The sequence below is a fragment of the Mya arenaria genome, chromosome 1 (genome assembly GCF_026914265.1).
Source record: "Mya arenaria isolate MELC-2E11 chromosome 1, ASM2691426v1".
NCBI lineage: Eukaryota > Metazoa > Mollusca > Bivalvia > Myida > Myidae > Mya > Mya arenaria.
Genome location: NC_069122.1, coordinates 15168931 through 15186558, shown reverse-complemented (window position 1 = coordinate 15186558; position 17628 = coordinate 15168931). Strand labels below are relative to the sequence as shown.

The following is a 17628-nucleotide window of genomic DNA, read 5'->3' as shown; positions in this document are numbered from 1 at the left end:
ATTTGGTTATACATCATTGAATTCAATGACTGTATAGGTCCTTTATTTAATGTCGTACTCCGATAAGTTACACCAATCTTTGATCGGATTAACACCAAAATGGATTACCATCCCAGGTAAACAACACTGCGGTATTGAGTTGTCATACTTGCCATAAATGACATATAACCAGCTGTCGGCTGCTCGAATCACACCTTATTAATGACAAGTGTATACATAATTACTGGCATTGATTTAGGAGCAATTAAACATTATTTCCGAAACAAAAAAGGTAGCGTTTTATTCTGTCAGTGTTTATTTATTAAAATTAATTTTGATTAATATTCCCACTTATTGCCAAAAGCATGACATTACAATTTCGTTGAGCAGCATGTTTTCTGGCTGTTACATGAATTGCTGACATATCCGCTTGGATTTCTGGTTGATCTACGTAGGCTGGATTTAACTTTCCAAAACAAGTGACGTGTGGCTAGCCTGAACTTTTGATTAAACGCGCAATACAGTAGAAAATTTAAAGATGAGTTCAGGTAGAGTAGAACATTGATTACGTAGATCAGATTCAAATTGCCTTGGGAATTCACATACTGCGTCCATGTCTGTTTCTTCCTCTTGCCAAATAACGCGTAGCCAATAGGATCGTCGGAAAAAGCTGAAGGGATGGTACAAATGAAGAACATGATGACTATGATTATTAGCATTCTCGTAAGGCGACTTTGATCACGACGGGCTGCTTCCGCTTGGTTGCATTGCAGACGAAGGCGATCTTTGGAGGCTCTCCGTAGGGCAAGGATCAGGACAGAGTTCGTTACAATGAGCATAAGATTTGGAACGAAATTAATTATTACAGAGTGGAACCAACTTAGGATGTAAAACAGCTCGCTTTCTCGAAATGGGCGTCCCTTTGTTCCAAATTTTCCATTCGTCGAGACTACTATTTCATAACAGAACGCTCTCGGGATATTAATTATAGCACAGAATATGAATATGCAAGTGATTGCAATCAGCGCTTTCCTCCTAGTTGGCTTGGCTTTCATTGGCCAAAGTACAAAGGTCATTCTTTCAATTGTGATGAAAACGATGAGCCAAACACTGGTATTAAAGCAAATGTTTGCTCCCACAAAGAAAACATAGATATTGAAATACGCAAAGCCAATGCTTGGAGCGCTATAAGACATTAGGTGAACAAATGATATGGCCAGAAAGGACATGTCTGACATCGCTAAAGCCATCAAGTATATGTATGGTGATTCGCTCAGTTCCTTTTGGGCTAGTACACACAAATTAATAATGTTAAACGTAATTCCAAAACTACAAATTATTTTTCCAAACAAGAAATAAAGCATCTGGTTGAGTTCAGACTTGTTAAACTCTTCTGTGGTGTCGTTATTCTGGACCATGTTGGTGTCTGTTACATTTGCTACAGTAAAGTTCAATCCTGAAGAAACGTTTGGTAAGGATAGGTCCAACTCGATGCTCGGCCCGTATACCTCCATGGCGGCAGTCGATCTCAGCCTGAAACTAATGAATATAACGGAATAGATTTTTTTAAACATTTTATAACAAATTAAACTTCCCTAGTCCAAGAAATTTATGACGATTATGAGACATAATATCGAAAGATCGATCGATCGATTAATTCGTTTAATTACAACAATTAAAAATCCGGAAATTTCGAATCGCGAGTTCATTGTTTTTAATCGGAAATTAAAATATGCCTCTCAAAAAGGACACAGTACTGGTTTCTGCCCAGGAAACGGACTCGAGAGTGATCTTATAAGCTATCAGCTTTCGTCTCAATCGAGCTAAAATAAATTAGTATAAACCAAAATATGCCTTTAAAATGCCTTGTGTAAAATGCCCTGTGTAAAATGCCTTGTGTAAAATGCCCTGTGTAAAATGCCCCGTGTAAAATGCCCTGTGTAAAATGCCTTGTGTAAAATGCCCTGTGTAAAATGCCCTGTGTAAAATGCCCTGTGTAAAATGCCTTGTGTAAAATGCCCTGTGTAAAATGCCCAGTGTAAAATGCCCTGTGTAAAATGCCCTGTGTAAAATGCCCTGTGTAAAATGCGGCAACAGGCGGTATCAACGAAAGGACAGAACAATTCCATACAACAATGATTTAATTTCAGATAATTGTGGAATTTAATGTTTTATAGTTCATTTGTTCTTTATATCACGATAACAAATACAGTGTATGATAGAAAGGCAATCAACACAGTTGTTAATGCATCGTTTACCAAGTACCTGGATTAACCGTTGTCCATTGGGAAAGCGCTATGATGAATTGTCTGGGTTTATTGGTATTGACAAAGCTGCTGGTATTCATTGTCGAACATAGTTTCGTGCCTTAACTTTACATGTAATCAACGTTATCAACGTGTTTTAGTTGTGCCCGATACGATAACCTTTGTTTGAACTTTTGTTACACACAGGGAAAACACATTTTATTTTATTTTTGTCTTGCAATGGCTCGCTCCATTTTGGCCAAATTTCTGGATGAAAAACACAATATTGATCCCATCTTTCTGTTTCTCCTTAAGGTGCCATGTTTTCCGAATTCCGAATAGCGATGTTAATGTTTTTTAAATGTTTAAAACCATTACATTTCAATTTATTTATAATTTTATATTTTAAATCAGACCGATTCTGCTATTTTACACAAACTCATATTACACATATAAAACATTAAAATGATATTTGTAGCCAATGTCTCCTCACTATGATTATATTATATACTATGTATATTGTCTATGTACAATTTGTGGTTCGTTTGTACCTTTTTAGCATAAAAAGTATACATGTATTCATATATATTGTGACCAACGATCGATTGACAGAATTTTGTATAATCATATATATTATAAATTCTATTGATGTATGCCCATGGGCCTATAGCTTTTAAGGCATATGAATAAACTATGAACTATAGAGTTTGCCTCCGAGGGATTGCCTGTCCACAAAGAAGCCAGATCGTTATGCATGTTTAGAAAATTTCGGTTTGTACTTCAAAAAATCAACACTCCAAACATTGAAAAACATATTTACGAATCAAGATAATTCCTGCGATTCTTAAACAAGTTTTGAAAATTGAGACATTGAATTTGATCTGAAATTCACTATATAAAGGCATATTGACCTAGGCGCAAAACTGCCAGTAAATATTAAACAAGTCAGCAAGTATTACATCAGATGACTACTTAGTGTTTTATCCCATTTGATTTGACTATGTTGCATGCTTGTTTCATAATAATCTTATGTCAGAAGAAATGTCAATAGATTGTGTGTGCTTCCCGTTTAAATTCGCAAACAAAAAAGGTGGTGATGAACATACTAGGAACCAAAACAACAAAAAAAAACTTAAAATTTATTGGTCTCCGTTTCCGTTTTATTCGCAAACAAATACGGATATGAAGAGAAAACTAAGAACCGATACGGAAATTTTTGAATTTATTAGCAAAATACCATTCTTTATTTAGATAAAGATTTTTGAAAAACCTCAGTGCCTATGATATATTTTGCATTGTTGGTGGCTGTCTGGACCAATGAGAGACTGTCTATTTATAGGTCAAATACTAATAAAGGTTTATACTGTTGTTGTTGTTGTTTGTGGTAGTTCAAGGTTCATCATATTCACCAATTTTTATTAACTTTTGATGATTTATTTTAGTATGTTTGCACTGACAGAAATTTATTTCTAACAAGCAAACACCGACATACAGGTGTGCTAAAAACATACTGCGTTTGTAGATCTTCAGCGAGTATACTGGCATATTGTTTCAGCCATTTAGTGAGACCTGGCCCCGATTTCCCGAAACTTTTTAAGTTTAACAGGCTGAAGTAGCTTATTTCAATTAGCCAAAACACATACTTAAATTGAATTTTGATAAATGAAAAATGGTGTATTGTAATTATCATAAAGATAAGTTATATCTAAAGTGTAAAAACTCTTAAAGAAGTTAATATAACGCAATTTACTGAAAGCCTAAAATAACGAGATTAGCTTAATCCTGTTATAAGGGACTTAAAAAGTTTCGAAAAGTTTTAAAGTTTTTTTGGTCAAGGCTCATTTCGAGCATCTGACAAAACAATGCAATACATTAAACAATATTAACATTTAAACATGTTTAAAACAAAATAATAATGATAACGATAATGGGTAAAGTTCAAAGATGGAGGATGAGACAAATCATTATGATTATGAAATTATATCATGTGAACAAAGAACATCGGCATAAAATACTATCTAAACAAAAACATTATTTTTTTACAGAATAAAGATAATCTTAAAACTGACAATTTATTTGTCGAGGAATTGGGGCCAGGTTTATCTGACTTAAGATTAAAGTGTTTAAAAAAAATAAACAGGTCAAGGGAAATAACTCGTACTTAGTGTCCAATTTAAATTACCTTCAAGTACCATATATCCATTTGTTTGAAATAAATCATGTGTTTCGATGTTTTTGCTCCAGAGCGACCCGTAGGGATGCTGATTGATTTAATGTCCACTTAATCCCAAACAGGTGTGATAAGCTATTTAACATGTGTGTTTTAAATGTAGCAGTATCTTCAACATAGGGGTCAACCGCTACGAATCGATTAATGGGATTTAAAATCCATTTTGTTTGTCCAGATCTGCTTCATGTTTTATCTCAAACAAAAAATTTTAGTAATTGCATTAATAATAAGAGAAATGAGGCGGTTAAAAGGTAGTGGCTGTACTAAAAATATTACCCTGGGACAGCCAATAAGTTCTTACGATATTACAAATATTTGCAAAATGTCTTGAAACTAATGGATTAGGCCTCGCCAAATTATCGTTTATCATTCAGTTTGACGGATTTTCAGCATTTTGCCAAAACGACCATCGGGATATGACTAAAACTCTCTTAATTAAAAGCACTGTTGCCTCGAACAACTCAAAAGCATATTGTTATATGCCCCTGGAAGACTAAAACAGTTTTTTTAATAACATGAATTCTTCTTGGTGTATTTGAAATACACTAAGAACATGGAAAAGAGCTATCAACTTATTTAGGATTGTGCATATTGCACTTGTCTTTGCAAATGAACTTAACGTTTGAAGGTTTGAGAGCATTTAATGATCGTTACTTTTGCACCGACCAAAACCGCGCAGTGAATTCCGAAGTGCAACATCTAACGTCTTTAATCGACTTCATACATCAAGGAAATACGGCTCCACCGGTATCGATTGAGTGTATTCATTGACCTAACAACGCGGGACTTACTACTAAGGTACACTCTACTAGCGGATCAAGAGGGGGCACACCCGGCGCGCGCCCCCTAAATCGTCCAAGTTTACTTTTTTATTTCAATGTAGGAGAAAGAAAGTATTAGAATACCCCCAAAATTCACCATTTTGGACTAGCAATTGTTAAAATTTCCTTGGGGTAGTACTCTCACTGAATGCCATCACTTCCAACCAAATATATTTCGGTTCTGAGGAAGGGACACAAGTCGAAAGGTAATGCCCCTAAGTTACGCCCCCTCTAGCGTCGAATCCTGGACCCGCCTCTGCACTCAAAAAGGATCCAAAACATGTACAATTTGTACTGGCTTAACATCGACCGAGAAATTCAATCGTAGCCTTAAAGTAAGCCCTTTGAAGTGCCGTTATCTTAATGTTCTCAGTTGCTATGGGGCGGTACATTTTGACAATTTCTAAATTGCAAAAAGGCATTATTATGGTGCTTTTATAAGCTGGTTAACGAGCACGCTTTCCAAAGTATATTTTCCAAAGAGTAGTATGGAATAACAAGAGGCCTATGTTACCATCATATTTATTATGATTAACACACAGGTTTTCTAACTAATTATCCAATATCTTTCAGTGAGATTTGAAGTACATATAAAGTTTGTTATCTCACAAACGCTTATGTAGAGAACTCAGATAATTCAAAAAAAAAATGAGCAAAAGTTTGAACTGCATAGACAAAATTAAAATTCGTGGGAATTAGTTGAATAATCATTACAAATAAATGCAATACAATGTTGTCAAAAAACCTATCTAGTACTGTAAATTCAAGAGACTTTGTTCAGTACGGATCGGAGAACTATTCATTTATTTATTTTTACTGCACAAAATGCATCCGGAAATTTTCAATTTAAGATCAAAACACCAAAATATATGGTTCTACAGTATGTAAAACACTTAATTGTTACGAGGAGTCTTTCTAGAAGAGATTTATTTCACCATCAATGAGTGTACCTAAGGTTACTGACTGATGTAGCATAACATCTGTATCAAGTGCATCAATTAATTATCTCGCTAATTTCCTATGACATGTATGTCTGCATCTTCTTATTTACCTGTTATTCATATATGTTATATATAGCCACAGGTAACGCTGGCAATGCATGATATGTTAAGGTTGATGCAAAACAGTTTTTATACATTATTATGTTTAACTCATTTGACATTGATACTCAAAACATAGCAAAAACGTATGATTTGTGTACAGATAAATACATATTACTGACGTTTTGCGATCTTTTAACTAGATTAATTGTGCACTTTTAGCTATTACTTGAACAAATATTTTATACAGGCTAATATTTTTATATGGACACAAATCATATGCTTTTGTTTGTTTTGATCATTAAGATTAGAAAAAAACATCAACCTTTGTGTTGTCCCTTTATAAAAGTAAATCCTGTTTTATGAGTTGTTAGCATATTTTTTCATTCAGTAAAATAATCTTCATTTGTTTATGTTTAAAAACTCCTAGGCGTTTGTACTTATTTGTGAACCAATGTGAGAATTTAGTAATTTTAAAATCTTCGCAAGTTTATATTCGATATAAAAAAATTGTGAGTTTTGGCTGGTGCTTTTCCATTTGCTGTAGCACGTTAAGTAAAAGAATAGTATATACTACTCTGTCACCGCTGTCTATATTAGTCACTTAGTTTTCAGGTCTCAGCCAATCAAATCATCGGACAGTTTTAATAATTTAAAAGAGCTCTGACGACCAAAAAGATTACCCCCCCCCCCCCCCCCCCCCCCCCCCCCCCCCGAAGTTTCCATTGAGCTATTGAATTTTATAAAGTGAGTTATTTATAAGCTTGCGCTTGCTAATAAAAATGTTTACATTCATTTTTCGTCTTCTTAACAATAAGTCATCACCGGGATGCGCCCGATTTACTGGATTTATCGCTTAGAAGACCAAACAAATAATTACCCGCTAAGTATTATGTATTAAAATTACCTTTTTTAATGTCTTGACACCAAACTTATGTCATGCATCGAAGGGTAACGAACTTAGCATACCTTTTAACTATTAATGTAATTAGTGTTTGTTTCAAAACGTTAACGATTTTGCTATTACTGTCTGTACACCCACTTCGTATTTAAACTGGTACACATGTCAGAAATAACAAAGCTAGAAACAAAACATGTTGTCTTTATTGCACTACCATTGATGTGGATGATGAATTAGACTTTGTTTTTGCTTACTTTGCTTATTCTTATTTAAACAATATAGGAAAGATGTTACGTAAGACCATCTGTTTTTAACTATTTACAGCTGTGCACCGTAAAGGTGCACTCCCACAGACTGACCGTTTTGACAACTTTTGAGATTTTGTCTCTTGGATTGAGCCCTGTTTTGCGTAAATGTCTGAAAACAGGTGATATAGGACTGCTGATAAAAGATCAGTTCGCAGTTTTTTAAAATTTACTTTTGGAAAAAGTTTGAAAAGTATGTTATATGGCTAAAAGCGTTATTTATGCTTTAAGAAAAATGGAATTTTCGGCCGTTTTCCAATTAACTGAGATCTGTTCTATTGTGAGTTATCTTATATGACTAAATTGAAAACATTGATGGCTCCACAATGTAAGCTCCAATGGGTCTTCAATATAAGCTCCAATGGCTCCACTTTTTGGGTATGTAAACCGTCCAAATACATCCGAGTTTGTATTCAATAAAAATGACCGAAGCGTTCCGAATGATGTTGGTCGTATTGATCAGCGGCGCTATTCAATATGCCACTTAAGTCAATCATTTGATTAAACATCATTGACTTTATTAACTGTATAGGTCCTTTATTTAATGTCGTACTCCGATTAGCTACACCAATCTTAGATCGAATTAACACCACAATTGATTACCATCCCAGGTAAACATCACTGTGGTATTGAGTTGTCATACTTTTAGCCATAATTGAGAAAGGACAGGCGGACGTGTAATGTGACTGTACTTATTATTACATGATGATTTAAGTTAAGAATTGGTAACTGACCAGCTGTCGACTGCTTGACTCACACCTTATTAATGACTAGTGTATACAAAATTACTGGCATTGAATTAGGAGCAATGTTACATGAATATAAAATATTAGTTTTTTAAAGTCTTGTTAGCAAAATAACCCTGGTCCAACAAAGTTATGACGAGTATACGATATAACATCGAAAGATCGATCAGTTGATGATTTTTTTTTATTTATTATAGCAATTATACCTGCAATTTGATTGAACACCCAAATTCAAACTCCATTCAGGTTTATTTAGAGACACTAGTTAACAAAATGCAATTTGAAAATTGTTATCTAAAATAACTTTCCATACGATCGTTGATGCAAAGCTGAGATGCTGCCTTACTCCCCAAAAAGATGTACTACAATTAATACAATTGTTTTAATTTACCGATGAATACATATCGAAAATATCGACAACACAATGGTTCTTCTGAAGGATGCCGTCTTTAATTTGAAAGAAATGTACAGGAAACACGGTATTTCTACGTTATGAGACTATAGTTGATCACTGTTAATCGTTTAGGACTCACCAGACATTTTTTTTTGTTGCGTTTTCAGCAATTAAATACACGGCTACACTCTTGTTACCAGTAATTAATATTTTCCATACATGTAAATGCAATAGTTGGTAATAGTTAAAGGTTAATCATTCAAAATCTATGTTTGTTATGTTACAAATGTTGGTATTGATTGATATGTTGAATACGGGTGCATGGTATATACAGACATTTTGTCTATAAAATGACAGATGCAATGCATTTACACTAAATCTGATTCATTAAGAATACTAAGGACTATGTTTTCTCTCAAATCCCTCTCAATACATAGGGAAATGCAAGTAAGTTTATGTTTACCAATCACTTGATCTTATAAACTGATTAAATGTTTATATCCCCCACGTGATAATCCAACATTTGTATAAGTTTTTCCATTTGTGAAGATTATGTACATTACATATATGTGTTTGTTGCTGCTTTCGTGTGTTTTCATTTCTGATTATCGAATCAGTTGACAAGATTACCAAACTTTGAACAGCTAGCTCGTTCACTATTTTTTCCATTGCTTTATTTCACTTTTTTTTTCTTTTTTATTTTCTTTTTGGAATTGCCAAGCATGACAATCCGTTTATTCATTCAAGACGTGTCATATCTTGAAAATTACATATCAATAGTATCTTAAGTACATTTCACGAAATCACTCAAAACCGAGATGACACATTTGAGACCTTTTCGATTAAACCGTTTTTATCATGATTGTCCGTCTCCGCAAGTTTCGAATCACGATTTCATTTTTTAAATCGGGAACTGAAATATCCATTTAAAATGCCTTGTGTAAAATGCGGCAACAGGCGGGATCAAAGAACGGAACAAACCAATTCCATAAAACAATGATTTAATTTCAGATAATTGTGGAATTTAATGTTTTTTAGTTCTTTTGTTCTTAGTATACTTTACAATAACAAATACTGTGTATGATAGAAAGGCAATCAACATAGTTGTTAATGCATCGTTTACCAGAGAGTACTTGGATTAACTGTTGTCCACTGGGAAAGCGCTATGATGAATTGTCTGGGTTTATTGGTATTGACAAAGCTGCTGGTATTCATTGTCGACCATAGTAACATGCCTTTACATGTAATCAACGATAACAACGTTGTTTAATTGTGACCGATACGATTCATTCGAACTCTTGTTATTAGAGAAAACACATTTATTTTTTGGCTTGTATTGGCTGGTTCCATTTTGGACACATTTCTGAATGTAAAACGCACACTTTTGACCCCATCTTTCTGTTTCTCTTTTGGTTGCCATGTTTTCCGAATAGCGGCGTTATTGTTGTTTAAATATGTAAAACCATTTCATTTCGATTTATAATATATTAAATCAGACCGATTCTGCTATTTTACGCACAATCATAATCATATTACATAGACAATACACAGAGTATATAATATAATCATAGTGAGGAGATAGTGTCTACAAATATCATTATAATGTATTATATATGTAAAAGGATTGTGCGTAAAATAACAGAATCGGTCTGATTTAAAATATAAATAAATCGAAATTACTTAGTTATTTCATGTTCTGTAGATAAAAGTTTATTCAACATATTCCGTTTTAGGTATTTAGGGCTTTTTTTGGTAATAAACTAGTTTTAGTTATATACACGCACTGTGTATTTTTGTAACAGATTGAAATAAAATGAAAACTAGTTTTATTGTTTGTTTGATGAAAACCGAAAATTGTTTTGAAACGATCGAACCCCATCCGGAGCTAGTTTCGTCAGTTCTTTCTTATCGAAAAAACCCACTAGTTTACAGTCACACGGTGGATAGTGATCCAACCCGTGTGTTTAAACATCATTTAGTTAAATCATGCAATCGACCATCGCTGTATCATTGTTTTAAAGAAATACAGAAATATTGGCTACATGCAACGGCTCCACAATGTAAGCTACAATGGCTCCACCAAAACTGAAACCTGTTAAGGATCAACAAAAAATGCAGATATAATTTACTACTGAACTTTATTAAGTACCCTCGTACAGAATAACACTGGATATTTTATCGATGGCTCGAAATTAAAAACACTCAAACACTTTTATTGTTTTATTGAAGTGTTTATAAACAAATACACGATAGGGGTATGACAATATATCAAGGAAACACAGTAAGACAATGCTTTTAAATATAAAGCATGCAATTAAGTAATTCGAGTAAAATATATTCTTGAAATATTATAGGCTTGAAGTATTAAGAGTTCGTACACGTATGGGTATTCGGAATAGAGGTTATGAAAAACGGACATTTAAATATTATCGTTTTAAAATACACATATATCGTCATATTCGTCATATGTTGGTCCAATCGGAGCTCCTCGGCCATTTTTATCAAAAACAATCTCGGATGTATGCCGGTATGTCTGTTGAAGTAGTTCGTTAATTTTTTAATTATATTATTAAATAAATGTAGTGTTTTAGAGTTGTATTTATTTATCTAAGTTTTAATTGATTGCCAGTGTAGTGTATTATTGCAAACATAATTAAGATTCCCAAGAGTTAGGTCATAAAATTTAACTGCGAAATAAAATTACTACGCGATCTACTTGCAGCGGACTTAAACGTACCACTTTTTGGGTTTGTAAACCGTCCAAATACATCCGAGTTTGTTTTTAATAAAAATGACCGAAGCGTTCCGAATGATGTTGGTCGTATTGATCAGCGGTGCTATTCAATATGCCACTTAAGTCAATCATTTGATTAAACATCATTGACTGCATTCACTGTATAGATCCTTTATTTAATCTCGAACTCCGATTAGCTACACCAATCTTAGATCGAATTAACACCACAATTGATTACCATCCCAGGTAAACAACACTGTGGTATTGAGTTGTCATACTTTAAGCCATAAATGACACATAACCAGCTGTCGACTGCTCGACTCAAACCTTCATAATGCCTATTGTTTACATAATTACTTGCAATGATTGAGGAGCAATGTAACATTTTTTCACAAAACAAAAAAGGTAGCGTTGTCATTCTGTCAGTGTTTTTACATTAAAATTAATTTTGATTAACATCCCCACTTATTGTCAAAAGCAGGACATTACAATTTCGTTGAATAGCATGTTTTCTGGCTGTTACATGAATTGCTGACATATCCGCTTGGATTTCTGGTTGATCTACGTAAACTGGATTTAACTTTCCAGAGCAACTGACGTGTGGCTAGCCTGAACTTTTGATTAAACACGCAATACAGTAGAAAATTTAAAGATGAGTTCAGGTAGAGTAGAACATTGATCACGTAGATCAGATTCAAATTGCCTTGGGAATTCACATACTGCGTCCATGTCTGTCCCTTCCTCTTGCCAAATAACGCGTAGCCAATAGGATCGTCGGAAAACGCGGAAGGGATGGTACAAATGAAGAACATGATGACTATGATTATTAGCATTCTCGTGAGGCGACTTTGATCACGACGAGCCGCTTCCGCTTGGTTGCATTGCAGACGAAGGCGATCTTTGGAGGCTCTCCGTAGCGCATGGATAAGGACAGAGTTTGTTACAATGAGAATTAGGTTCGGGACGAAATTTATTATTACTGAGTGGAACCAACTGAGGGCGTAAAATCGCTCGCTTTCTCGAAATGGGCGTCCCTTTGTTCCAAATTTTCCATTCGGTGAGACTACTATTTCATAACAGAACGCTCTCGGAATATTGATTATAGCACAGAATATGAATATGCAAGTTATTGCAATCAGCGCTTTCCTCCTTGTTGGCTTAGCTTTCATTGGCCAAAGTACAAAGGTCATCCTTTCAATTGTGATGAAAACGATAAGCCAAACACTGGTATTGAAGCAAATGTTTGCTCCCACAAAGAAAACATAGATATTGAAATATGCAAAGCCAACGCTTGGAGCGCTATAAGACATTAGGTGAACAAATGATATGGCCAGAAAAGACATATCTGACATCGCTAAAGCCATCAAGTATATGTATGGTGATTCGCTCAGTTCCTTTTGGGCTAGAACACACAAGTTGATAATGTTAAACGTAATTCCAAAACTACAAATTATTTTTCCAAACAAGAAATAAAGCATCTGGTTGAGTTCAGACTTGTTAAACACATCTGTGGTGTCGTTATTCTGGACAATGATGGTGTCTGTTACATTTGCTACAGTAAAGTTCAAACCTGAAGATACGTTTGGTAAGGTTTGGTCCAACTTGATGCTCGGCCCGTAGACTTCCATGGCGGCAGTCGATCTCAGCCTGAAACTAATGAATATAACGGAATAGTTTTTTTTTATAAAGATTTGCTAACATCATTAAAATTCCATAGTCCAACAAAGTTAAGACGAGTATTTGACATAATATCGAAAGATCGATCGATTGATGAATTCATTTAGTTACCCTTGTACCTGCGATTTGATTGAACGTCCAAATTCAAATTCCATTAAGGTTTGTTTAGAGACAATAATTAGCAAAATTTAATTTACAAATTGTATAATCTAAAATAATAACCATTTCATTTCGATTTATTTATATTTTAAATCAGACCGATTCTGCTATTTTACACACAATCATATGACATATATAATACATTAAATTGATATTTGTAGAAACTGTCTCCTCGCTATGATTATATTATTTATTATGTGTACTGTCTTTGTACAATTTGTGTTTCATTAGTACCTTGTTGGCATAAACAAGTATACATGTATTCATATAGGTATGTATGTATATATGTATGTATGCGTGCGTGCGTGCGTGCGTGCGTGCGTGTATGTATTTAGGCCTTGCGGTCAAGGATAACCCATAAAAGTGCAAGCACTTATTTCCAACGGGGGCCTTCGTTCTTGCTGAAGGGACAGCACGCGAAATAGACAATGGTGGGATACAAGGAAGTCAGGGTGCGAAACCCTAGCTCTTTTTCGAAGAGACCTCTTAGTTATTTTACGTGCTCGTGTAAAGCACCGATACGCGGGGAATACAACTTTCTTTGGTTAAACAAATACTGAGTACACCACTTTTCCAAGCACTACCCTTTAAATGCCGAGCACAAGGGAAGGGAGCTTCTTGTACCAACTTTTAACGTCTTTCGGTATAACGCGGCCAGGGATCGAACCAACGACCTCCCGCTCCGTAGGCGGTCGACTTAACCAGTAGGCAACGGAGACGGTTAATTTATATATTGACCAACGATCGATTGACTGAATTGTATATAATTATATATATTATGAATTCCACTGATGTATCCTTATGGGCCTATGGCCTTTAATGCATTTGAACAAATTATGAACTTTATAGTTTGCCTCCTAGGCCTAGGTCGCCTTTCCAGAATGAAGCCAGATCTGTTGGATTTTTGAAGTAAATGTTCTTAAATTCTGTACATGTATGAGCTTTAGGACATTTAGGTTTGTTCTTCAAAAATCCAACACTCCACACATTGAAAATATTCTTACGAATAAAGATTATTTGTCTTAGCTATGTTGAATGCTAGCTTCATAATAATCTTATATCATTAGAAACGTAAATAGATTGCTTCCTCTCTAAATTCGCGATCAAACAAAGTGGTGACGAAAATAAGGAACCAAACCGGAAAAACTTTAAATTGATTGGGTTCCATTTTATTCGCAAACATATTCGGATATGAAGAGAAAACTAAAAACCAAACAGGAAAAACATTTAATTTATTACTATACTGTCATTCCATATTTAAATCAGAATTATGAGAAGACCTCAGTAAATATATGTTTTGTTTTCTCAATGACTGTCTATATCAGTGAGAGACTGGCTATTTATAGGTCAAATACTTTTGATTTAAGCTCATGTTTGCTGCCGCGATTTCAAATCGTATATGCAGTAAAGGTTGTTGTTGTTGATGTTGCTGTTGTTGGTTCATCATATTCCATATTTCTATTAACTTTCGATGATTTAATTTGAGTATGTTTGCACGGACAGATATTAATCTCTAAAGAGTATACACCGACATACCGTTGTTCTAAAAATCATACTGCGTTTTTAGATCTTCAGCGATGTACTGGTATATTGTATCAGCCTTTTAGTAAAATCAGGTATATCCGTCTTAAGATTTAAGTGTTTTAAAAATAAACATATCAAGAGAAATAACCTACTCAGTGTCCAATTTAAATGACATTCAACGTACCATACATCCATTTGTTTGAAATAAATCATGTTTTTGAAACCTTCTATGTTTCCTTTCAAGGCGACCAACCGCTGGGATACTGATTGATTTTTTTTTATATTTTCATATTTAAACAAATCATATGTTTTTGTTTGTTTTGATCATTAAGATAAGAAAAAAAAAAATCAACCTTTATTTTGTCCCTTTCAAGTAACTCCTGTTTTATGAGTTGTTAGCAACTTTTTTTCATTCAGTAAAATAGTCTTCATTTGTTTATGTTTTTAAAAATTCCTAGGCGTTTGTACTTATTTGTGAAGCAATGTGAGAATTTAATAATTTTAAAATCTTCGCAAGTTAAAATTCGATAAAAAAATTGTGAGTTTTTCCATTTGCTGTAGCACGAAAAGTAATAGAATAGTATATACTACTCTGTCACCGCTGTCTATATTAGTCACGTAGTTTTCAGGCCTCAGCCAATCAAATCATCGGACAGATTTAATAATTTAGAAGAGCTCTGACGACCAAAAAGATTACCCCCCATTCTTTTTTCGTCTTCTAAACGATAAGACATCACCGGGATTCGCCCGATTTACTGGATTTATCGCTTAGAAGACCAAACAAATAAGTACCCACTAAGTATAATGTATTAAAATTACCTTTTTTAATGTCTTGACACCAAACTTATGTCATGCATCAAAGGGTAACGAACTTAGCATACCTTTTAACTATTAATGTAATTAGTGTTTGTTCCAAAACGTTAACGATTTTGCTATTACTGTCTGTACACCCACTTCGTATTTAAACTGGTACACATGCCAGAAATAACATAGCTAGAAACAAAACATGTTGTCTTTATTGAAATACCATTGATGTGGATGATGAATTTGACTTTGTTTTGGCTTACTTTGCTTATTCTTATTTAAACAATATAAGAAAGATGTTACGTAAGAACGTAAGTTACGTTCAAAGAACTTCGGATCTGTATTCCGTTTTTAAGAACTTCAAAGAAGTTGGATCTTTATTTTACTTTCATTTTTATGTGCTTTAAAATAAATTGTATGTATGGTAAACACGTTGTTCGTATATGATATCTTCTTAACAATACTCCATTCAGATTTTTTTTTCGATAACTTTCGATTTGATGATCGCTAATGGGTTCCATTAGTGTTATGCCGATGATCGATTATAATCGACAATTGATCGGAAAAGCCTACGTCGGCGACAATCGATAGTGAAATAAGAACAATCGATTATAGAAACAATGGACATAACTGCTACCGACTAATTTAATTATTTCTTGTTAATGCTAGTTTATGTTGAAATGTTAAGGTGTTACTATGTTCAGTAGTGTACTCATATTCTTATCAAGTCAATAAGTCACTACAGTATCTTATTACAAATTGTATTTTTAATTCAACTGCTAAAGGATTGGTTCTTAACTTCTCATGTTTGTGGTTTAAAAGTGATTTTTAAAACATGTTACCCTTTACTTCTAACCATGTAAGAATTTTGTTTTCTCAGTTTTCTGAAAGAAAATGTTCTTATAAAATAGAAACTGTTCTTGTAAAACATATAGAATATTCAACTGCTTGTTGTACTCGTTTCTGACTGTTTATTAAAAAGAAATTGATATCTTTCTTTGTGTATATTTAACGCATGTATACAATACTAAATGTAAAACAAAAATTAGAGCCTGTGGTCTTATTTTTATATAAAAGTAACTTGTAAACACTAAACGATAGTCGCTTTCTGAATAAATAATATAATTTATACAAAGAAATCTACAAACAATATTGTAATGAAACATCGGTGCTTAAAACTGGTGCATGCACCGTATCTATATGCCTTAAATATGATGACCAAAGATAATTAAATAATAATTAAATCCATTAATAATCGATCATTGATCGGTTTCATAAACCGATTATCGATAGTAAAATTTCTGTTCGATTCCCAACACTAGTTTCCATACGATTCGAATATCGATGAATGCATTTTATGTGGGTATCAAACACTACCATAATATCTATTTGAGAACAGTTTTTATTTAGTGACTTACCTCTCTTAATACTGTATTAATTCCAAACAAGGCAATAACGGGGAAAAAGCTAATATAGTAAATAGTTTACACCAATTACATCCTTTGAAATAGCTGGTATCGCGTACTCACTGCTAATTAAGCTAATGCAATCACTTACTGAATTTATAAATTAATATATACGTATTGTTTCTGACACTACATCCATAATAATAGTGTAATACGGTTAATTCACTAAGCAACACATTGTGAAATACGTCAAAAACAAAACTGAGTTGCCTTCAGGAAACGGCCGCGCGGTCTGTGCTTGCAAGCTGCCTCTCATTCGGCCGTTGGGGATGGTGAAATGTTACTCACCTATGTCAGCATAGGTAAAACACGCTGCTCCTCATTAACTAGGGGGCTGTTATTGGTATCGTTCATTTTAGAGAGGTTGACATTATGTTTGTAAGGTATGCGCTATTATGTTTTATTTTATGTAAATCGACCACTCCAGTTCTCAAAAACTTAGCATAAGCTATTAAAAACAAAAACAACAACAACAGCAATTACTAAAACAACAATAACAACAACAAGAAACAAACAAATAATTTCCATTAAAACTCGATAAAAGGTATTTGGTTGAATGGCGAAATAACTAATGAAATGTATAAATAGCATCAAAAGATGTT

General features: G+C 33.8%; 2 protein-coding genes across 2 annotated transcripts; both read right to left on the bottom strand.

Moving 5' to 3' along the window:
• Positions 1 to 106: 106 nt before the first annotated feature.
• LOC128240647 (probable G-protein coupled receptor 139) lies at positions 107 to 17184 on the bottom strand. Its single transcript, XM_052957361.1, has 3 exons — positions 16979 to 17184; positions 12967 to 13049; positions 107 to 1518 (listed from the first exon to the last, which is right to left on the bottom strand). The coding sequence occupies exon 3, from the start codon at positions 1491 to 1493 to the stop codon at positions 351 to 353; it is 1143 nt and encodes a 380-aa protein (XP_052813321.1). The 5' UTR covers positions 1494 to 1518; positions 12967 to 13049; positions 16979 to 17184; the 3' UTR covers positions 107 to 350.
• On the bottom strand, positions 11766 to 13024 carry LOC128224554 (probable G-protein coupled receptor 139). Its single transcript, XM_052934478.1, has one exon. It carries the CDS (start codon positions 13022 to 13024, stop codon positions 11882 to 11884), a length of 1143 nt encoding a protein of 380 aa, XP_052790438.1. The 3' UTR covers positions 11766 to 11881.
• Positions 17185 to 17628: the final 444 nt, after the last annotated feature.